The sequence below is a fragment of the Eriocheir sinensis genome, chromosome 28, assembly GCF_024679095.1.
Source record: "Eriocheir sinensis breed Jianghai 21 chromosome 28, ASM2467909v1, whole genome shotgun sequence".
In the NCBI taxonomy this organism is placed as follows: domain Eukaryota; kingdom Metazoa; phylum Arthropoda; class Malacostraca; order Decapoda; family Varunidae; genus Eriocheir; species Eriocheir sinensis.
Window position 1 is genome coordinate 12,937,287 of NC_066536.1, and position 23,832 is coordinate 12,961,118.

The 23,832-nt window shown below is 42.1% G+C and overlaps 3 protein-coding genes across 3 annotated transcripts; 2 read left to right on the forward strand and 1 right to left on the reverse strand.

Moving 5' to 3' along the window:
• On the forward strand, positions 1–4,696 carry LOC127004553 (alpha-N-acetylgalactosaminidase-like). Its single transcript, XM_050872395.1, has 9 exons — positions 1–157; positions 1,422–1,584; positions 1,796–1,970; positions 2,290–2,464; positions 2,746–2,828; positions 2,978–3,139; positions 3,426–3,623; positions 4,063–4,167; positions 4,415–4,696. Exons 2-9 carry the CDS (start codon positions 1,424–1,426, stop codon positions 4,577–4,579), a joined length of 1,224 nt encoding a protein of 407 aa, XP_050728352.1. The 5' UTR covers positions 1–157; positions 1,422–1,423; the 3' UTR covers positions 4,580–4,696.
• A 1,125-nt stretch (positions 4,697–5,821) lies between these two features.
• Positions 5,822–8,407, forward strand: LOC127004555 (EEF1A lysine methyltransferase 2-like). The gene is made up of 5 exons (XM_050872397.1): positions 5,822–5,988; positions 6,433–6,613; positions 6,759–6,863; positions 7,869–8,094; positions 8,216–8,407. Exons 1-5 carry the CDS (start codon positions 5,939–5,941, stop codon positions 8,311–8,313), a joined length of 660 nt encoding a protein of 219 aa, XP_050728354.1. The 5' UTR covers positions 5,822–5,938; the 3' UTR covers positions 8,314–8,407.
• An 851-nt stretch (positions 8,408–9,258) lies between these two features.
• Positions 9,259–17,869, reverse strand: LOC127004554 (UBX domain-containing protein 7-like). Its single transcript, XM_050872396.1, has 8 exons — positions 17,728–17,869; positions 16,357–16,481; positions 15,390–15,540; positions 14,932–15,122; positions 14,638–14,784; positions 14,151–14,366; positions 13,238–13,690; positions 9,259–13,001 (listed from the first exon to the last, which is right to left on the reverse strand). The coding sequence occupies exons 1-8, from the start codon at positions 17,789–17,791 to the stop codon at positions 12,843–12,845; spliced, it is 1,506 nt and encodes a 501-aa protein (XP_050728353.1). The 5' UTR covers positions 17,792–17,869; the 3' UTR covers positions 9,259–12,842.
• Positions 17,870–23,832: the final 5,963 nt, after the last annotated feature.

Below are 23,832 nucleotides of genomic sequence, written 5' to 3' on the forward strand. Positions count from 1 at the left end.
GGAAGGCGACACCTGAGGAGGCGGTTCAATGACTCCATCACCCAGGGGGGCTAATATATACGAGCCCGGAGGGAAAGTGAGCCAAAACGAGGCGGTATTCAAGCAATCAGCGGGCTGGGTTTTGATCTGCCATCAGAGTGTCATAAGATTGGGAAGAGTAAGTATGCGGTCAGTGCAATAGGCTACCCTCACAACTTACGTGCAAGGCTCCTGGTAGCACTTCAATAGATACACATCAACAGGATACCACAATACTTTAATACTTGCCTAGTTCAATATTTCCATACCATAATACTTCACTACTTCAATGCTTCTATACCTTAATAGACTACTTAAATACTTAAATACTTCAATATCTCAATACTTAAACTCTTCGATACTTGACTATTTAGATATTTCCATACCGTAATACTTCACTAATTCAATATTTCCATACCATACCTTCACAGTTAAATACTTCACTTCTTCACTACCTCAGTACCTCATTACTTTCTTGCAAGCCACCTGGTAGCACTGCGATCATTATTACAGTATATTCATTTAACAGTCTGGTGAAGATGTAGCCTTAAGTAAGATTTTATGCCCCAGTACAGGGACGTGATAGGAGTTATGGAGAATCAGAGAAGAGAAAAGCAAAGATATGAAGATCAAAACGCAATTTCTAACAAAATAGTTTAGTTATCTCATGATGCAAAGGCTTTACTATAGTGCACTTCATCAAAACGAAAGACTCATTGGGTCAAATCTTCTTAAAAAAAAATAAAAGTTACTAAACAAGTTATCAGACTATGGAAGGCACAGAGCACTTACTGCCTAAAGTTCTAAAGGTTTCCATGTATGTGGTAAGGGTAATAATTGCAATAAAACCTACATGCAAGACCTTAAAGCTTGGAGAACACTGAGCAAAGGACAACAGAGCGGCGTATAAAAAGTCAGACTAATTTACTGATCGGCGGAACTTGCAATAGAAGCCTACGTTACATAGCCTACTTGTGGTCATTTTCTTTATAACATTAATTTCCATTTCTTTCACTACTGATCATTTGTATATTATTATTATTATTATTATTATTATTATTATTATTATTATCGCACTGTGTTGGATGGTTAGTAACTTCACCACGTGTTTATATCTGGTCGCATGCAGGCTTTTTTTTTTTTTTTTGGGGGGGGTGTACCCAAAACGCCTTCCCTCGTCCCCAGCAACCCCCGCCTCACCTTATCTCCACCCAACACGTTTTTCCATAAGCAAAGATGAGACAGCTGACAGTTTCTCACACCTAAAACGAGGCAGTCATTGCACTTGGACAAAAAAGACACGTGTGTTTTTATTATTATTATGATGTCAGCCATTATTATTATCATCATCATTACTGTCATTATCACCAACATTATCATACATTATTTATTCCTCTCGATAGACATGAAGTTGCTCGTGGTGGTGGCGGCGGTGGCGGCGTTGTGGGCGGGGGCGGCGATGGCCCTGGACAACGGGCTGGCCCTCACGCCCCCCATGGGCTGGCTGGCCTGGGAGCGGTTCAGGTGCAACACTGACTGCGAGAACGATCCGTACAACTGCATCAGGTACTAGGCGTCACGAGAGGGTATTAACTTCCGAAAATAAACACTGGGTATCAACGTGTGTGTGTATGTGTGTGTGTGTGTGTGTGTGTGTGTGTGTGTGTGTGTGTGTGTGTGTATAGTGTGGAGGGGTAGGGGAGGGGTCCTTATTCAAATAAACAAACAAATAAAAAAAGACATCAATAACAACAACAAAAAATATGGCCGCCCCCAGCCAGAACCTTATGATGCAAATGGCGGAGCTGATGTCGACAGACGGCTACCTGAGCGCCGGCTACGACGTGGTCTGCCTCGACGACTGCTGGATGGACATGGAGCGGGACGCCGACGGCCGCCTGCAGCCTGACTCCTCCCGCTTCCCCTCCGGCATCCCCGCCCTCGCAGATTTCGTAAGTTTTTTCCCCCTCCTCCTCCTCATCATCATCATCATTATCATTATCATCCACAACAGGTAATAACGATCCACTTTAAGATATTAAGCATGGCCTTTCCCATTTTTTTTTTCAATCTTTCCGTCTAGCGTTTGTCTACTCCATCTTACCCAAGCAAAGGTTAGAATTTAATTTCTCCAATTGTTTCTCTTTTTACGTTTATATATATGATTATAAGTTACATATACTCTCTCTATCTATCTATCAATCTATCTATCTGTCTATCTATCTATCTACCTATTTATATCTCTCTCACCCCCCTCACGCACATACACAGATACACACGCTGGGGCTGAAGTTCGGGATCTATGAGGACTTCGGTAACAAGACCTGCGCAGGCTACCCGGGCATCTTCGGCCACCTGGAGACGGACGCCAACACCTTCGCCGAGTGGGGCGTCGACTACGTGAAGCTGGACGGCTGCTACTCCACCCCCGAGGAGATGGACGAAGGTACGGATTGTTATCCTCCTCTTCATACTAGCTATCCACAAAAAAAACAGCTCACCTCTCCCTCTTCTGGCTGTCAAGGAGGTCTTCCGTCAATCACACATGCTCCCATGCTACATGTTTCTATATATTTGCCTCACGGTTTTGGTTGGCACTGTTAGACTCAATAGTGATTGCAAAACTCCTACACCACGCTGAGTAATGTAAATATGGCTGGCTGTTTCCGTAGAGTTTATCGCGTCATCGTCTATGTAACATTTTTCGCTTTTCTTCTTCTGCCGCAGGTTACCCCGAGTTCGGCATGCACCTCAACAACACAGGGAGGCCCATGGTGTACTCCTGCTCCTGGCCTGACTACGAAAACAACGTGAGTGATGCAAGACTACTGGAACGGAAGATAAAAATCCATTCTTTTCATTTTCGGACAAAACCACAAAATGAATGAATTTCTATCGCTTTACTTACACTTACTTTTCTTTCTGTGTGTATGCATATGTGTGTCTCCTCCCTTCCCAGCCTAACTACACGGCCATCGTCAAGACGTGCAACCTGTGGCGGAATTACGCTGACATCGGAGACTCGTGGGCCTCGGTCTCGAACATCATCGATCACTACGCGGCGGTGCAGGACCAGCTCGCCCCCCTCGCCGGGCCGGGCCACTGGAACGATCCTGATATGGTGACTATACAGGCTTAGGTGATGGGGGAGGGAGGTGGTATGCTCTCTGTCTGTGTGTCTGTCTGTCTGTCTGCCTCTCTGTTTGTCTGTTTCTTTATTTCCTTTTTTTCTTTCCATCTTTTCTTCTCCCCCCTTCTCTCTCTCTCTCTCTCTCTGTCTCTCAAACCTTGTATATAGCCTAGTCACCTTAAAACTAAAATCAGTTAAATTTGTTTTTCTCATTATTTGTTTTTCATTGTTTGTTTTCTCCTACAAGAAAATCTGCAAGTGTGTGTTTGCGTTTCAGCTGATCATCGGTAATTTCGGACTGAGCTACGACCAGGCCAAGACCCAAATGGCCATCTGGTCCATCATGGCCGCACCGCTTATCATGTCGGTGGACCTGCGCGATATCCGTCCCGCGTTTAAGGACATCCTCCTCAACCGCCGGGTCATCGCTGTCGACCAGGACCCCCTCGGCATCCAGGGCGCCAGGATAAGCAAGGTAAGTTGTTTTCTCTCTCTTCTCTCATTCTCTTTTCTTTCACCTTCTCCCATGTCCTAAGTCCGTTTTAACGACTCTAACAAAATATATGCTCAGAACAGGCAAACATTTAGATTTAGACGTTTTTTTTATAAAACGCCCTCAAAATATAACTAACAGACGAGACTGGACAACCCTTTAATATGTATCTAGTCTTGAGAGTATTACGTTCCAGCCGCATGTAAGTCAGCAGAATAACTAACCCAGTGCGGAAAAGAAGGGTCGAAAATGTACATATATCACTTATGAGAACAGAAGTGTCATATCATTTATCCCTCTTTGGATTCTTTTTGGGAGCAGCGAGTAACGGGCTTTTTTATTATTGTTTCCTTTTTTGTGCCCTTGAGCTGTCTCCTTTGTTGTAAAAAAAAAAAATCGTTCTTCTCTTTCCTCCCTTCAGACAAACAACATCGAGGTGTGGAGCCGCCCCGTGGAGCCCGTGGTCAACGGCAGCTATTCCTACGCCCTGGCCATCCTCAACCGGGGGGAGAGCACGCCGACCCAGGTGAGTCACACTTCTATAGGTCATGGCAAAGAAAGTGAAAAAAAAATAACAGCAAAGAAAAAGTGCTCTATACGGCGCTATGGAAAAATACTGCCCATCTACATTTGGGTTACCATAGTTTACCCTCTACATGTTTCCTCAGGTACCCATTTACCAATAAATCCAAAAGGGAAGATGAACAGCTAGGTGAATTTTTGTCCAAAGCTTGAATATTATTTATACAATCCAATCTGTTCCGTACTCCCAGGTGACCCTCACTCTAAAGGACCAGGGATTGACCTCGCCCCAAGGATACTGGGTAGAGGACCTTTTCGAGGGTGAGGTGGGGTCCCTTGTCATGCCCGACGACTCCTTCACCATTAGCGTCAACCCGTCCGGCGTGGTAATGTTACGCTGCTGGCTGCTGGAGTGACCTCACCTCTGCTTACTGTGACGTCATTCTTCATCTTGTTTTTGTTACATTATCTAGCATAAGTATGATAGTTTATAAGGAAATCAATAAATGTTGCCACGCACGTGCTGTACTTTATCTATGTTTATTTTTCACTTCCACCATCTTTGGATATTTTCTTTTACCTACGTGTGTGAGCATCAGGTAGAGTTGGAGAACGATGGGGTGAGGCTTTACGTTCTGCAGTGAATGGGATGATGAAAATGATGATGACACACACACACACACACACACACACACACACACACTCAAAGGTAGTACATGAAGAAAAAGATTTGGGAGTAACGATGCAAGACACACTATCCCCAGAAAAACACATAAACAAGCTGTGTGGAGAAACCTACAGGATGATGCAATGCAAAATATAAGGGTATCATTCCATTTTATGGACAATGAAATGATGAAGAAAATAATAACAACATTGATAAGACCACAACTTGAATATACTGCAGTTGTATGGTCGCCTCACAAAAAGAAGGATATCAGAAAGTTAGAAAGGATATAGAGAATTGCAACTACAATGGTCCCATAACTCTCGAATATGACGTATGAAGACAAATTGAAGGAGATGGAAGAGATGATCTCTTCTCAACTGCGAGAACGCAGGGGCTGAGAGGACATGGACAGAAAATTAATAAAGGAACCTGTTTGAGTGACTTGAAAAAGTATAGTTTTCAACATAGAAGTGTTAACACATGGGACATCTTAACTGCGGGAAGAGGTGGTGGAGGTGAGCAGTGTCCAACAAATGAAGGAATTAAAGGCTGGATGAATGTAGATATGGAGACGGGACTATTAGAGCTTAGCTCGGGCCCTGTAGACTACAAATAGGTGAACACACACACACACACACACACACACACACACACACTTCTTTTTTTCTCTCATTTTGACTTGTTTTACCTTCTTCTTCTTCTTCTTCTTTTGAGCTATTCCGCTTTGTATTGTTTCTTTGGTCCTCCTTGATACTTCTTTACACTTAAATACTTCACTGCACACATTTTCCTGCTTACGCTGCACTGAGCTCTGTTAATTAAAATCGGTTTGTCTGCACAGTGCATGTGTACACTTTGCTTCCACTGACTTTGCTTTTCTATTTTTTCTCCTTTATTTTCCTCGCGTTAGCTTACTTTGAACTTTCCTTTTTATATTTCCCTTATCTGCCCTTTGTTTCCACTATTACACTCTTGTTCTTTTCCCTCGCACGTGGGTCATGAGGTGCCGTTAAGGAGGCAGAAGCTTCCTAAAAACAACAAGCTGTCAGATGAGTGCGTTTCTTCCCTCCCAGTGACCTGACTTCTACACAGCCACACTCTCGAGATGTCAAAGGTCACGGAGCTGCCCTCGTCACAGCTAGGAACCAAAGAATAGTGAGTGACAGTATCAATAACCCACGTAATGAGTACCTACGTGAGTGTGCGTCTGTGTGACCTCCTCCTGCACCCTTAGCTGGATTTCTTACCTGGATGACCTTTCCCTATGAGCCATGCTAGAGTAAACCGTCAGGCAAACTTCTACTTCGTCTTCGTCATCCTCAGTAGACCTTGGGCGCCTTGTATCGCTTCTTCGGTCTCTTCTCCATGCTCTTCCTTTGTACCCTTTAAATATTCTCAACTAAGGTCAAACATTTCGGCGCTCAAGCACACATATTTGATATCTACGGTTTTTGCAGGAGTTTGGGGCATTTCCACGGGTAGTTCAATGACCCTGGTGGTAGTATGACCCTCCTGTACCATGAACCAAAAAAAAACTTTAGATATATACGGTAACTGCAAGGTAAGGAGATACATTTTTTTCTGTTTTCTTTCTTTCAGCTGGGACAATCAGTATGAACATGAGCTTACAAACTTTGAGAATCATGGAGACATTGGTGAAATTTGGTTTGAGGATAGCATGGACAAAGTGCTTCAGTGGGTGCTAGACACAGACCTTGTCACCACCCAGTCATCGGTCATTGATATTGGTTGTGGCAACGGGGCTTTCCTCCTTAATTTGGTAAGATTAGTTTAATATTACAATGTACTCCATTTCTCTGTTAAATAACCAGGAATCTTTCATTTGGCAAAAGATTTATCCTGTATATATATATAACATCAGAACATAATACATTATTCTTTGAAAATGGTGTATTACCTTTCAGGCTGCAGAAGGTTTTACAAATCTGTATGGCATTGATTATTCTCAGAAAGCAATAAAACTTGCTCAAGCTGTTGCTGCTCAGAAGGAAGCAAACATTACGTACAAGGTAAGTCACCTGTAGTTAATGTTTAATGCTGAATAAAAAAAAAATTATGATGTAATGATGAGATAGTTTAGAGAATTGAATGGTGCTATGACTGATCACCAAAATTGCCAAATTATAATTATCAGTGTTATACATAGATTAGAAAGTAGAAAGAAAACGACTTCAAAACGTTTTCCATCAATACTTTTCTTTCTTCTCATATTTTCATATTTGGGTGCATGTAATTACCAAAGATTTTATGGATGATGATGAGGACATAAAGAAGGAAACCCGTAAACTGTGTGCGAGAGGAAACATGCTTATAAGGACTTTCTCTTTTTCAACCCCTGCTGTCAAGTGTAACTTGTTTAAGACTTTCTGTTACTCAATATACTGCTCTAGTTTATGGTGTCGCTACAGGGTGTCTACGCTGAACAGGTTACAGGTAACATACAACAATATCCTGCGGAGGCTACTTTGGGTCCCACCGTGGGAAAGCACTTTCAGATTGTTTGTGGAGTCACGGGTAATGACACTGCAGGAGTTGCACAGAAGTGGAGTATATAGATGCATGTCTCAAGTGCTTCAGTTCTCTAATGATCTAGCCATGTCTCTGAAAAACAGTGATGCAAAATTAATGGATAAAATATGGCAACACTGGTCGGACTTACTGTATAGCCCGGGATGACTCAACGTGCAAGTGTTCGGAGCAGTGCTCTTACTCCTTTATAGCCATTCTACTTTTTTTTTTTTTTTTTTTTCATTTATTCATCTTATTTATATTCAGTTTTACTGTTTTTACCTATATTTTATGGTTTTTACCTTTTTTAGCCTAGCTTATAATGATTGAATTGTCTTAATATTTGCTGTAATTTGTTATATTGTTAGGGATGCTGTTTTGTGTGGTCTTACGGGTTTATATGTTTCTACTACTAAATTTATTTCTAATATAGATGTGGTGTATATGTATATGTTTCCCAGTTCAAAATTCCCAGGAATTTTACAACCCAACTCTTACCCCAACAGCACTTTGACATCATAAATCCTGATGGTGAGAGTTTAGTCCCAAATGAATATGACTTGTGCCATGACAAAGGGACGTACGATGCTATATCACTGTGTCCAGACGACCCCAGCGGCAAGAGGGCAGCGTATGTAAAAGCTGTTCACCACATGACTCGCCAAGATGGCATCTTCCTCATCATCTCTTGCAACTGGACACAAGAGGAACTGGTGGAGCAGTTCTCAGAATGTAAGTTGCAGGATATTTTGTATCTATCATTAAAACATAGTTAAATTTATTAGAATATTACCTTGCATCATTGAAGTGTAGAGTTGGGTAATTTTTCAGAAGTATTTCCTTTTTTTTTCAGATTTTATGGTAGAACATATTATTCCAATGCCAACTTTCATGTTTGGAGGAAAAGTTGGCTCGCGTGTAACCAGCATAGCGTTTAAAAAGAAAATTTGAAAATTTGGGTACAATATCATGTATATTTTACCAATAATAAAATGTAATGTATGAAGTTTAATGTGCAATATCAATGAAATTAAGGTAATATTAATGAATTTTGATTAACCTTGTCAATGTTGAACTGGATCATCCAATTATTGTACCAGTCATAAAAGGTCATTTAGTTCCTCCTGTATTGCCTAAGTCTAGTCAAATTATAGCAAACTTGATTGCTTGTGTACTGAGTTTCTCTTGATTTCATTAAGAAAACTATCATTTATGTAATAATGTAGGTGGTACAGCCATTTGGTTGTGATGGAATGACATCTTGTGTGAGTCATCATGGCAAAGTTATAATAGAAAGTCTAGGGAATCAGAGTCAGATACACAAGAAATCAAGGAGTTTTGGGTGCCATCTGTTCAGCCCTCTAAGCATGTATATATAATATATAATTGGAGTATAGGATGTGCTTTATCAATTAGAATGTTTGATAAGTCATTCCTTTATATAGTCTTGGAATCAGTATGGAAATTTGCCTCTGGTTAAGGTTAAGTGTTGTGCAGTCATTTATCCTCCATTCTTTATCAATTTAAGCCAGAATAAAAAGGTGTCGTACAGTTGCTGTCAAGTACTAGTATGTTCACATTCTTGCATGCATGCAATGCCTGTGAATCTCTTTTATACCGTCTAATTACCACAGTATAACAAATCTGCTATAAAACCATATGTCTTCATTACCAGGCAAATATAATGCAGAGGTAAGTGAAACAGAATAAACAAAATATGGTAACAGAAAAATGGCCAAAGTCAGTATAGGTGTCACCATGAAGGTTTAACAATTATAATATACCTAAAACAACTGACACCCATGAGATTAGTTGCTAAGCAGCGCTGCGGGCGTGTGGTTCAGGTGAGAATGTTTACTTCCCCGTTGTTTGATAATTCACTGATTACAAGTCAGCTTTGTTGTGTTACGTATTTTTATTCATAGAACATTATAATGTATATAAACTCCTTAAAACTAAAAAGAAACATAACCTTTTAGTGGTATATAATACATGTACTTGATCCTTTAATGACTTTAGTTGGGAAACCCTAAAAATGAAAATAATTAGTGTGGTGCACGAAACATTTTGGGAGATAAGCTGAATATACAGAACCAATTTTGTTGAAACTCAACACACATCCTTACATGAATGATGTAAATGATGGGTTGGATTTCCATTACTAAAAAAATAATCAAGTTAATTTGAGAAGGATGCAACAGATTGTAAATTAGGTCACAAAACATGTCATCTCTGTGGGAACACTTGTAGTCATGGTTAAAAATGAATAATTTTCTTAAAAAAACTTCTATTTTATTAATGTATGGCACATGAGACTATAAAACTCTTTTTTGTGTGTTTACAAGTACAATTCTTGGTACAGTACTACACTTATTTTTGTGAATTCAAACCATTCTGAATCAAGAGACAGGAGTTTGGGTTGTCAAATGCTCTAACTCCTTATGTTTTGTGTAACATTCTACTTCTCAAATATGTTGACTTCGTTATTGCTTACAGCTTTTCATAATACTTGCTAAGATGTCTGCTGACCAGCAGCAACTCTGCAGTATCATCAAAATATCTTTATTCCTGTGCCATTGCTGAATGTTATTCTAACTCAAGGAAAATATATAAAAATATTGAATGGTTAACTGCAGTGTGTTCATTCTTGATATCTCGGTAAGCCACACCCATTTCTCAACAGTATCGTAGGTCTGGCTCAGCTGTATAACCCCACATAGCTCATACGATCTCATAACACAGCTCATACAATCCTCGCAATACAAGAGCACTCTAATTATCTAATACCTATAGATCTGCAGTTTTGTTTCCTACTATTTCCTAATATGGATAAGCTTAATGGTATGAAAATTAAAGGTATACGTCAAAGCATGGCTGACAAACTGATAATGGAAGATGAGAAATGTCAAAACATGCCCGGCTATAGAGAAGCACTTTTGCCTTCCACCTATCCTTTAGGGGTTAAGTACTATATCCGAGAGTGTTGGAACATAACTGTTACATACTCTACGCTGCTGGGGAACGAGGTGCAGCTTACCAAGATATCAAGAATGAACAGATTTTAAGATCCAATCATGCACTTCAGTATTTTTTTTTTAGCTCTTAACCCTTAAACTACTAAATGCTCGCAGTGAGCATAGTGTCATTTGCTGGTGGTGCTAAACGCTCGCTGACCTCCAATCACACTCAAATTTCCCGCATATGAGCGTGTTCCGACAATATTTTACGAGCTTCAGCATTGCCAATTCAGTGGGTTTTACACTAAATTTGGTGGAAAATCATATCAGCCTAGCACAGAAAATCTAGTGACGAGTAACTGGTGGATGTTGTTGTCCAATATAGCAGCATTTTAGCATAGCTTCACCCATCACCTGACTGATTTTTTTACCAAATAGTTGTAAATACTACCCTGCCAGCACCCTATCATGAGATGTAGTCAGTTGCCTCAATATGGCTGACTTGCGCACGCACAGATGCACATCTTCACAGGCAACACCCCTTGAACGTGCCTGTACGTTCACAGGAAAGGCTTACATAACCAAATCTTATAGATCTTAGCCTCCTCTTTCCAATGGTGTTTTTGTTTTGTTTTTAGTTGTGATGAATAATTTTTGAGATACAGAGGTTAAAAGAGCGAGCACTAACGTCACTTGCTGGTGGTGCTAAAAGCTCGCTGCGAGCGCCAGTCACACTCACAGGCAATACCCCCTGAACATGCCTGTACGTTCGCAGGAGAGGTATACATAACCGAATCTTATAGATCTGGGCCTTCTCTTTCCAATGGTGTTTTTTGTTTTTAAGTTGTGATGAATAGTTTTTGAGATACAGCAGTTAAGAGAGACCCACCTCCCCCCGTTGGGCTGCCCGAGTGTGCCTGGGGAGATAGTCGCCTCCCTTGCCCTTGACAGGCAGTTTCTTGCACACATATTTTACCAGTATGTTAATATTATCAATATTTAGTAAATATAATAGGTTTACATGTACTCTTCTCCTTGACAAGATGGTCTTTGACTCCTCTCCGAGTACCTTTCATCTTATTGTGTTTTTGTACATATTCTTCACTGTAATGAGCAAACGCATGCCTAATATTATGCTGCTACACAGAGTGACATGAGGAACAAATATGAAGGAGTATTAGCAGAGGAGTAAAACTGTACTGACATTATATAATTGAATGATAACAGCATCTCTGCCCAGATGTTAGCAGAGGCAATGATATTGATTCTGCATCCCAGTTATTCCCCTAAAATAGTTTCTTGTGACTTTTGTTTCCAAGACAGAGGAAGGTGACAAATTTAGGGGCATACGCTTTGTGTCAAGACTCAGATTACTTCAGCTTTTGAGCCTGTGGTGGGCAAGAACCCATTGCCATGGGACACAAGTCCAGTGTGACATCCAGGTTACCACAATTTACCTTCCCCAGGTTAACAACCAGGCTGGAAGGGAAGATAAACAGCTGGGTGGGCTGCATGTAGACTGCCCACACTGGGAATGAATCCAGGATTTGTAGCTAGGCAAACTAATGTCAGGCTCATAACTACACCACATGTGGCAATGTAGGAGATAAAAGAAAATTAATAACTGTAGCAGTTTCTTATTTTATGGCCTGACATTGTTCAGTTGCTAGTTGGACAACTACACTGCACCTAATGCAAAGTTTTTGGCATATTGAATCAAATGACCACTATGAGCTTCTCAGAAGACATCTGGATCTTTAAACAATTTTTAGTTACTTTATAATCCAAGATATTTAGTTTAAAAATCAAAACATCTTTTAAAAACCTTCATAAGAACAGGAAGACTAAACATCATCTACCTCCTTTCCTGCAGTAACAGAACTCAAAATCTGCTATTAAAAAGGGGGTAAACTGATGATAATAAAACCACGTAAAATGAGTAAGTACTGCAGGACTAGTTGTTCTAATGGACCAAGCCTAGAAGCCAAGCTGAAGCCAACTCACCACATCATACTTCCCAACAAACTCATGGCTCAGCTTGGCACCAATGAATTCACCAGCCAATTCCTCTCCTTCATGTTGTCCACGTACTTTTGAGTTGACTCGCTTTTCAAATTAAAATGATTTACGATATACATTTAATATAAACATGGAGCTTTCCAATCCTGAGTAAGTGGTCTTAATATCTGACCACCTATATTCCTAAGACTTAACAATGAGGATTCTATACTTCATGGAAACAAGTAATCACATGTGTTCCTGTGGTGGCAGTATTAGTGATGGATAATACAAAAAGATGTACATGCACTTTTATGTGTACTACATCAGTACTCACTAAATAGTAGTCTGTACAAAACTATGGCTCATGATATTTAGCACAGCCATATATTGTTTGGACCAGTTTTAGCTCTGACTGGGTTAATACAAAACATTTTGATTAAAAACTTGGTGGCAGTGAAAAAGGCAGTACAAGTTTCTCAACTTTAAAAACGACAAATTTAAACCTGACAATTCTAAAAAGGGTTATCTAGCTTGGATAAATACTGCTTCTTGAGGGAAAAGCCCGGCATCTACTAAAGTTATATTGAAGTCCATCTGAGAGATTTCACGACGAGGAAAGTTGGTTACCAGCTCATATTGCTCGCTGCTGTAACCTTTACTGCTAACATACTTCACCAGAGCCTGTAATGAGAAGACACATTTAAACCATGACAGAGATTATAAAATGATGAAATGATGTAAAAGTCAATCTTAAATTATGGTCAACACCGCTGAGACTATATCTTCAACTGAGCAATAAATTTAACTCCCTAGAAAAGCAATATGCACATAAGTCAACACCCTAGACTTACTTAGGCAATCGTGCTACACTAGTGAACAGTGGTGGTGGTACACCTAAGAAGAGTCAAGCAACATACTATTAATTTGGATGAGGAAGGCATTGACACAATATCTCTGGTGCCATCAGGCAACCTCAGCATCAACTTTGACTCTGGGTCATCTGCAGGACCCAAGTATGATTTCCAGTCCAAGTCATCACTGGAGGGCATGCTTTCTGTGTCTGATGACTTCTCTTCACTGTGAGAACTCTTGCTGTCCTCCTTCTCATCACTTGCACTCACTACTTTTCCAAACAATGTATTTTCACCATTTAATGTTCTCTTTGGGTTTTCCTTAGCAAGTGAATAGTCCACTTCTTCATGATCAGAGTCAAAAGTTTCCAGTGAATCTGACTCTGCCTGGTTCTCCTCATCACCCTCACAGGCTGCCGCCGGACTCGGCTTTCCCTCCTCAGACTCAGCCAAAGAGGCTTTGATGGCTGCCTCAATTTGGGATGCTTCATCAGCTTCCAAAATACTGTCACTTGGATCCTGTGGGAGATTCAATGTCTTTACTTTGATAATATTTTCGACACACTTCGTGCACCATTCTTCACTTTGAAAAAAATGCTGATATCTTATATCTAATATCCTTGAAACATTTTAATGTAACTATTTAAATTTTGTGCAGCAACCTCCCAAACTGTTTTCAAGGAAAATTTGGAGCCAGTGATGACGGTTAAGTAAAAAGTATTGTTTTCATTGGCCCTCGATAAACTTCCCTATTCTGTCATCAATCATCTTGCCCTCTTTTACACATTCTTAATATCCTTTCCATGTTATTCCCTCCCTTCCTGCCTTTCCACCATGACTGATTGAAGAAAACTTCTGAGCAACAAGGTAACACTTTCTAAGATTCCAGTTTTAAGAAGAAAGGCTAATATCATGTACACTGCTGTCCTAAACCATCAAAGAAAATACTAAAATCAATCAATGAAAAAATAATAATTACTGCTCGTAGTTTTTTCTTAGGAGGTGATGAATTCTCGTCCAGACCGGGGTATGCAGTTAGGAACTCTGTCACTAAGTCACAAAATGTTACAGCATCCAGCTTGTGCCACGTGACTAAGCACTCCCCAGTCCTCGGGTCCAGGATGGCAACGTGTGGCCACTCTGACACCTGGTAGAACATCATGTGTCTCTGGCCCTCCTCGCTGTCATGATACACCTGCGTGTGGGGGATGAGGGAAAATTGGATGGGAAAAGAGAAACACCTAAACATAAAAGCCAAAAATGCAATAATCAAAGCTTTGATCATCAGTACTATGGTATGTTCAACTGAAGAATAAATCTAACTCCTTGAAAAAAGGAGTAGTCCGGTACATGGTGACCCCTAGACTTGGCCTTACAAACCCTTAAAAAAAACCTGATTTGCATGTCCAGTAAGCATAGGCACTCCACACGAATAGTACACACTATCATAAACAACTTGACAGTACCTGCCAGAATATGAAATGTTCCTTGATGATCGTCTTCACAGCAGCATTGGACCACACATCACGATTCAAGACTTGACAAGGAAACTCACTTGCATCTTGGATATTGACCATAAGCCAGCGCTTCTTCGCCACACCATAGTCACGGGCCTGGAACAGTGTGTTTAAGATAAAGTTAAAATGACATTAATTTTAATATGGATTCTAACTTTTTAATAAAAAAATAAATGAAAGCACAAATAAAGTTACAAAATAATTCCAGGGCTATTCATCTGACAGCAGCAAGAGCAATCTTACTGCCTGGAATGTTCCTTTGTAGATGAGATCAATTGGAGGCCGAAAAAGATCCTCTAACGTCTTTGTTTTGCTGCGGCTCCGACCTGAGGCTGAGAGACTGCTGCTGCTGCTGTTACTGTTGCTGCTGGTTGAGGCCTCTCCACCAGCATCCCCCTCACTACTTCCTGCCAGCAGCTCCTCCTCTTGACGCCCTGTTCAAAAATCACAGTAAAAAAGTTGCTCGTTTCTCGAGTGAAAACACTGCAATATGCTGCCCATCGCATGCCCTGCTAGATATAAGGACAACACTGTTACCATCATATCATAACCTGCATGAAAAAAATCATCTAAATTAAAATCCTAGAAAAATCGATTTTAATACTTACTAACCTTATTAACTACCTTGGCGATTACAGAATATAAAGTGTAATTTTGATTTTCTTGCATATGAAAAAATAATTGCAAAGAAATTGACTCACTAGTTTCTGCTTCAAAATCTCGAAATTTGTCAAATACAGATCTCACGGCTCTGCGTCTGCCACGGAAATTGAAGGCGATTTCATCAGGCCCATCAATCAGTACCTCCTGCTTCTGGGGAATGGGTGCTCTCACAACATCTTCTCCTGTGCTCTGGGGAGATGCATGCAATGAGTATGGGAAGCTGACTCTGCATAAAGCTTAGGCACGGATATTTCAAAAAGGGGTTACAAAAGCACCTCTGGAAGAAAATTAGATCACATAAAGTTTAGGCATTAATATTTGAAAAAGGGGTTACCAAGGCACCTCTGGAAGAAAAAAGATGATATTTTTTGCAACTTTTGTTTTAATTCATGGGACCAGAATGTTACGAGCATTTATAATATCCATTGGCTGGCCCTTGATCTTTTCCTAACCATAAAAAAATGGTAAATAAATTAAACTACTATGTACTAATGACCCAGCAGTATTATTTTTTAATGACACAGAAGACAGCCTGATGGCAAAACAAAATATTTAAAAAATGCCCTTAACATTGTACCCCAATAACAAGTATATAGGTATGGAACAACACAAAAAAATGAAGATCAATTTTTGTTGACAGAGGTATCTTGACAGCCCATTTCTTGAAAGAGTTGAAACTGTGAAAGCTGGAGACATACACAAAGGCTATGGATTGCGTCGATACACACCTCTGTCACCTCAGTCTTTGAACCTGTGGTGGGTAAAACCCATTACCCAGGGGCACAGGGCCAGTGTCACATCCACGTTGCCACAGTTTACATTTCCTACATTTCCTTAAGTTTCCATTTATTGACCAGCACAAAAGGGAGGATGAACAGCTGGGTGGGCTGCATGCCAACAGCCCAGGCACTCAACATTTACAGTTATATTGTAGGCACTGCCAAAGTTCCTAACAAAAGTTTGATATCCCAAGGAAAATTATTTCAAAATCAAATGGAGTCTCACTGCTGCATCTGGGTGGGACTGAGCCCCACCCCCGCCGGCTGCCCCCTCCATGTGCATGTTGATTGCCATCTCCAGGTTGTTGCCACATGCCTCCAGGAGGTTCTGTGCCAAGGACACATCTGCACCTACAACAGAATAAATGGCCATCATCACACACTGGTTAATGATGTCAATGATGGAGACACTAAGTACGGTATATAATTCTTCACAAGTACCCCCAAAAATAAATTGGTGATTTGCACTAAGCAAGCATCACTAGGTAAGCAACTAAGCAACAGAAATAGTAATGAGAATCTTAAAAACTTTTCTGGAAAAATTTAGCTTTACTGAATGGTCTATCTGATTTCATTTCTGGGTAAAATAAGATGCTCTTTCTTATAGATATTTTCATTCACCAGAAAACAGCTACAAAAACCCTGGAGCCAATTTATCTCTGAATCACAAGAGCTATTTCAAGGATAATCAAATATATATATATATATATATATATATATATATATATATATATATATATATATATATATATATATATATATATATATATATATATATATATATATATATATATATATATATATATATATATATATATATATATATATATATCCACAAAGAAAAGCATCATAATATTATACACATAAATGAATAGTCAGTGTCTTGATAACAGCAGACACACCACATAAATGCACAGGAAAACGAAGAAAAAGTTAGAACTTAAGCCCCACAAGAGTATAAGGAAAATGAACTCGTAAAGATCATGGAAGCCCCCTTTTTTCCTCTTATTTTCACACCTCCCAAGTAAAGATAGCATTAACCCATGAATCATAGTAGTCTTATAGTTAGCCTTAACAACCACTAAGAGATGAACACACATTAATTAAGAGCAGAAAATCATGTACACCCATGACAGGAAGAAACAAGACGGGAAACAAAGATCATGGAAGCCCTTATTTTCCTATTTCCACGACATCCCCATTAATATACTATAAACCCATGCATTCAAGTAGTCTTATGGTTACCGTTAATAACGACAAACAGGGATAAACACACTAAATAACCACAGAGAAACAAAACAAACAAACTCGTCATGACGGAAACACGGAGACAGACCATGGAAGCCCTTATTTTCCCATTTCCTCGCCTTCCCCATTAAATATACTATAAGCCCATGCATTCTGGTTGCCTTATAGTTACCTTAAATAACCACAAACAGGGAAAAACACACTAAATAACCACAGAGAAGCAAAACAAACACTCGAGTCATGACGGAAACACGGAGACAGAGACCATGGAAGCCCTTATTTTCCCATTTCCTCGGCTCCCCCATTAAATATATTATAAACCCGTGAATAATGGTGGTCTTATAGTTACCTGTGATGGTGCAGAACTCGTGGATGAGCGCCCTGTTTGCCTTGGCGGCCCTGCTGGGTGGCATTGTCCCGACCCTCTCAGCGGCCCCTCTGCGGCCAGCCTCACGCTTGTTTACAACTGTTCGATTACATGGAAGACCTTTTTCCTGCTATTTTCCATTTATTTTCTCTCATTTAAGGTATTTGGCTATTTATTTTGAAGTTTATTCGTGTGTATCTTTTTCTCACACCTTTTTCCTGTGCTATTTTCCATTTTTTTCTATGGTTAAGGTATTTGGCTATTTATTATTCACGCTGATTTACAATTGCTCGATTACATGGAAGACCTTTTTTTCTGTGCTATTTTCCATTTATTTTCTCTCATTTAAGGTATTTGGCTATTTATTTTGAAGTTTATTCGTGTGTATCTTTTTCTCACACCTTTTTCCTGTGCTATTTTCCTTTTTTTTTCTATGGTTAAGGTATTTGGCTATTTATTATTCACGCTGATTTACAATTGCTCGATTACATGCAAGACCTTTTTCCTGCTATTTTCCATTTATTTTCTCTCATTTAAGGTATTTGGCTATTTATTTTGAAGTTTATTCGTGTGTATCTTTTTCTCACACCTTTTTCCTGTGCTATTTTCCATTTTTTCTATGGTTAAGGTATTCTGATTTTGCTCGATTACATGCAAGACCTTTTTCCGGCTATTTTTCATTTATTTTCTCTCATTTAAGGTATTTGGCTATTTATTTTGAAGTTTATTCGTGTGTATCTTTTTCTCACACCTTTTTCCTGTGCTATTTTCCATTTTTTTCTATGGTTAAGGTATTTGGCTATTTATTATTCACGCTGATTTACAATTGCTCGATTACATGCAAGACCTTTTTCCGGCTATTTTCCATTTATTTTCTCTCATTTAAGGTATTTGGCTATTTATTTTGAAGTTTATTCGTGTGTATCTTTTTCTCACACCTTTGTCCTGTGCTATTTTCCATTTTTTTTTTCTATGGTTAAGGTATTTGGCTATTTATTATTCACGCTGATTTACAATTGCTCGATTACATGGAAGACCTTTTTTTCTGTGCTATTTTCCATTTATTTTCTCTCATTTAAGGTATTTGGCTATTTATTTTGAAGTTTATTCGTGTGTATCTTTTTCTCACACCTTTTTCCTGTGCTATTTTCCATTTTTTTCTATGGTTAAGGTATTTGGCTATTTATTATTCACGCTGATTTACAATTGCTCGATTACATGCAAGACCTTTCTCCTGCTATTTTCCATTTATTTTCTTTCATTTAAGGTATTTGGCTATTTATTTTTAAGTTTATTCGTGTGTATCTTTTTCTCACACCTTTTTCCTGTGCTATTTTCCATTTTTTTCTATGTTTAAGGTATTCTGATTTACAATTGCTCGATTACATGCAAGACCTTTTTCCTGATATTTTTCATTTATTTTCTCTCATTTATGGTATTTGGCTATTTATTTTGAGGTTTATTCATGTGTATTTTCTTCCTCACAACTTTTCCTGTGTTATTTTCCTTTTTTTCAAATGGTTAAGGTATTTGGCTATTTATTATTCATGCTGATTTACAACTGCTCGATTACATGCAAGACCTTTTTATTTTTTCCTGCTATTTCCATTTATTTTCTCTCATTTAAGCTATTTGGCTATTTATTTTGAGGTTTATTCATGTGTAATTTTTTCCTCACACCTTTTTCCTGTGCTATTTTCCTTTTTTTCTATGGTTAAGGTATTTATTGGCTATTTACTTTGAGGTTTATTTATTGTGGGGTTTATTTATGTGGGGTTTCTCTCACGGTGATTTGCAACTGCTCGATATGCAAGACCTTTTTCATGCTATTTTCGATTTTATTCTTTTTCATCATTCAAGTTAATTATGTCCATTTTTTTTGTGTGTGTGTGTGGATCATTCATATGCATTATTTTCCTTTTAATTGAATTCCTCGGCCTATAACGCTTGTTTACAACTGTTCGATTACCTGCAAGACATTTTTCCTGCTATTTTCCATACTCTGTACTGCCTGGGGGTTGGGATGGCATGCTCCTCCCTTCTCCTTTGTTGTTTTACTTGCAACAATAAACTATTGTTGTGCTGGAAGCTTCCCCCGGCGACCATAGGCCTCTAGAAGGCTCCCGGAGAAACGAGCAAAGGGGCGGGGAGCAAGGCGAGCCGTCCGCGCCCCACGGGGCGCGGCCAGGCGCCAGGCGGGAAGTGTTGCCAACTCGCATATATTTTTGCTACATGTTCTTGTATGATCTGAAATATACTGTAATATTCCAGACTGTACTGTTCTGGATATATAGGAGAAGAGGGCGAGAGAGAGTCAGTCCCAGTGATAGTAATTAAGCTAGTGGTAAGTGAAGAGTCAGAGTGAAGTGTACTACTAAGGAAGAACATTAAACTACAGAAACTGTGCAAAGTGTTTACATATCTCCCTCCCACGGAGTCTCCTGACGGCGACACGGAACCCAAGTAACACGTCCGGCATAACACTGGTGTCAGGAGTGTAGGCATTTGTTTTTCGCCATGGAGACTCGTTCCCAAGCTGCCCAGAGGGACGACATGTTAACTGAACTTTTGGAAGCCTTGAGACTACAGGGGGAGAAACAAGAAAGAGCACTCCAAGAACTCAAAGAACAACAAGAAAAAGCACAGCAGCAACAAGAAAAAGCACACCAAGAACTCAAAGAACAACAAGAAAGAACACGTGCACAAATCTTCAACAAGAGATGGAGGTGGTACGGGAGACGATACACAAAGAAATACTAGAAGTAAGTGACAGAGTGAAGGCCCTTGAAGACTGCTTGGCTGGAAACGGACAGCCAGTGCCTGCAGGGGCTAGTTGTACCCAAGATGCTTCTCCTACGCAAGTCCGGGGTAGTTTGAGCCCTGTTTCGCCTGAGTTTATCCCCGCAAGAAGTTCCGCCAGCCCCATGGGTCTGCTGGGTTCGCCTGTTAGAAAGAAGCCTCAGGAGTTTGATGGCAAGGTCTCCTGGGAGGCTTACCGCGCTCAGTTTGAGCTGTTGGCAGCTCGGAACGGATGGGATGACCAAGAGTGCGCGGTACAGCTGGCCACTAGCCTGAAAGGGGCGGCGCTGGAGGTCCTTGCTCAGCTCGACAATGCGACAAAGGGCAGCTACAGCGGGCTGGCACAGGCGCTGGAGCAACGTTATGGGACCAAGCACCAGAACGAGCTCTTCAGGGTTAGGTTCAGAACCCGCAACAGGAGGCGCGGCGAGCCTCTCCAGGAACTCGCTCAGGACCTTGAGAGCATGGCGCACAAGGCATACCCAGGTGCCACCCCTGACCTGCTGACGGTTTTGCTGCGTGATCAATTCATCGATGCCCTGGACAGCCCTCAGCTGAAGATACAAGTGAACCAAGCTAAGCCAACATCAATGCAGGAAGCTCTGGCACGTGCCATGGAGTTTGAGTCCTTTGTTAGGTCTAGCTTGTCAAGCTTCAGGGACGACTCGACTTCAGGCTTTAGGGTACGAAAGGGCTCTGTCAGCGACACAGACAGGTTCCAAGGAATGTGCTGGTACTGCGAGAAGGGTGGGCACAAGGAGAACGAATGCTATAAGAGGAAGAAGGAATATGAAGGTGGGGCTAGGAAGAAGCCCAGGGAAGGACCCAAGTGCTGGAGCTGTGGAGAAAAGGGGCACTGGAAGAATGAGTGTCGGAAAAATGTGCCCCTGGCGAGGGACCAACACTCGGGCGAGGGAAGAAGGAGAACTGGTTCACGGGGGCAACGACCATGGCAGTCTGTCCTGTACATGCCCCGAAGATATCAATGTGCAGGAAAACCACCATGACGGGCTGCCAAGTGGAACAGACAGCGGAAGTGCCATGGGAGGACTTGGGAAAACTGCAGCGGGAGGACCGAGATCTGAGACCAATTATGGAGTGGCTGAGTCAGTCGTCAACGCGACCTGGGTGGGAAGTAATCTCGAGAGAAAGCCCTACTACCAAGAATTACTGGACTCAGTGGGACACTCTTCGGATAGACGACGGGGTGTTGCAGCGACGCTGGGTCTCTCATGATGGTCTTGACCACTATACTGGTCCACGGTACGTGTTACCTGTGAAGTCCCGGGAAGGCGTCTTGAAAGAAATGCACGACAGCATCACCAGCGGACACCTAGGGGTAAAGAAGACACTGAGTCGCCTGCGCCAAAGGTTCTACTGGGTTGGCATGAGGAAGGACGTGGAAGAATGGTGTCACGCGTGTGAGGTGTGCTGTGCAAAGAAGGGCCCCAAGAAGCGTCACCGTGCCCCACTGCAACTATACCAGGTTGGAGCCCCCATGGAACGGGTGGCAGTGGATATAGCAGGACCCTTGCCTCTGACGACGAACGGAAATAGGTACATCTGTGTCACAATGGATTACTTCACCAAGTGGCCGGAAGCCTACGCCATCCCTGACCAGGAAGCCACTACCATCGCCAAGGTTTTGGTGGAGGAGTTCTTCTGTCGCTTCGGTGTGCCTAACGAGCTCCATTCCGACCAGGGAAGGAATTTTGAGTCAACAATCCTTGCTGAGTGCTGCAAGCTTCTGGGTATTGTTACGCCACCCCCCCTACCACACGCCATACACGGGCAGGCAGGCGGCGTGATCCTCACCAGAACAACCACACGGGCACCAGTCACTCACAGCGGCCCACACCGAACACCGAGGGGAGGAGGGAACGAGGTAGGGCACAAAGGATACACGTTGAACACTAAGTTCTAGTTTAATGACAGGTTCCTCACACAGTACAGCAACTTTCAAGGGCACAGAACAGTCAGTTAATCAGGCACAGTACAGGGGCACGACAGACACGCACACACGGATGCACACAGCTCGCCAGCGGAGCACACCGCTGAACCCTCTCTAAGCCCAGACACGCCACCCTCAACCGCTCCTCAGCGCCCCTCGCTCGCCACTGCTCGACTCAGCACTTCCTGCCCGGCGGCCGGAGGCCCCGGGCTCCCCTCTGTCTCTCTTGTCCCAACAAGTAGAGTTGCACCATGCTGAGCTAACATTGCATCATGCTACAATTTCCTCACATTACACATACAATCATTCACATACAGCACATTCGTAACACTATCTCCCCCTTCAGAAGGCAGTCGACCCGGCTGCCCCAACATTCAACAAACAAAACACATGAAATAAATCAAACTAATCAGTCCCCTGGGACATCACTAAAGTCTCTTAACCATCCCGGCCGACGCCTCTCTCGCCGAGGGCGCCGCTGGGATGCGGGCGGCGGTAGGCAGGCGGTGGCACCCAGAGCGGCGTCGTCGGCCCCAGGTACTTGCTCAGGGTCGTCACTGACATCTGCCGCTTCGCCCGCACCGCCCATGTTCTCGTTCGCCCCGTGGTCGACCTCTGACACGTCCCCTTCGCTGCTGCTGGGGCTCACGTCCCTCTTGCGCCGGTCGTATGTCTCCTTCATGGCCTGGCCTGCCACCTTGAGCTTGCCCCGCACTAGTCGGTGCACCTCAGCCAGGCTTTCCTGCAGTGCCGCTGCGAAGCCAGAGGTGACGGTGGGCAAGCTCACGTCGGGAGGCCGCCCCGTGGCCAAATCCACCGGTAGCCTGAGCTCCCGGCCGAGCATTGAACACAGAAAAATACATGCAATACACATAAATCAGTCTGTCCTCCACCACGTCCTCCTCAGTCTCTTCTCGCGCCCCCAAGGGGCTCCGCCTGTCAGCCACGCCGTCGACCAGCCGTCAGTCCTCAGTGGGCTCTTCCACGCCATCCACTCCACGTGACGCTCGGGACAGTCGACACCGGCTCCTGGCCTCCACCCTCGGGGCAAGGTGCCCTCGCTCAGCCGTGACTACCTCCCCACGCAGCCATGCTCGAAAACCTCCTGGGAGCAAAGGGCACCATTCCGGTCACCCTCTCCAGCTCCCGTCCGAGGCCACCACGAGCCTTACTGGCCTACGTCAGGTAGTCGAGGCCCAGCAAGCACGGCTCGTCTCGATCGGCGACATCCATCGGCCGGCGCTCCACAGCGCTGCCTACGCCGATACGAGCCTCCACTGGCCCCTCCAGCAGCACACACTACCCTGGGTCAGGCCATGCCGAGCACTCCTCAGCCC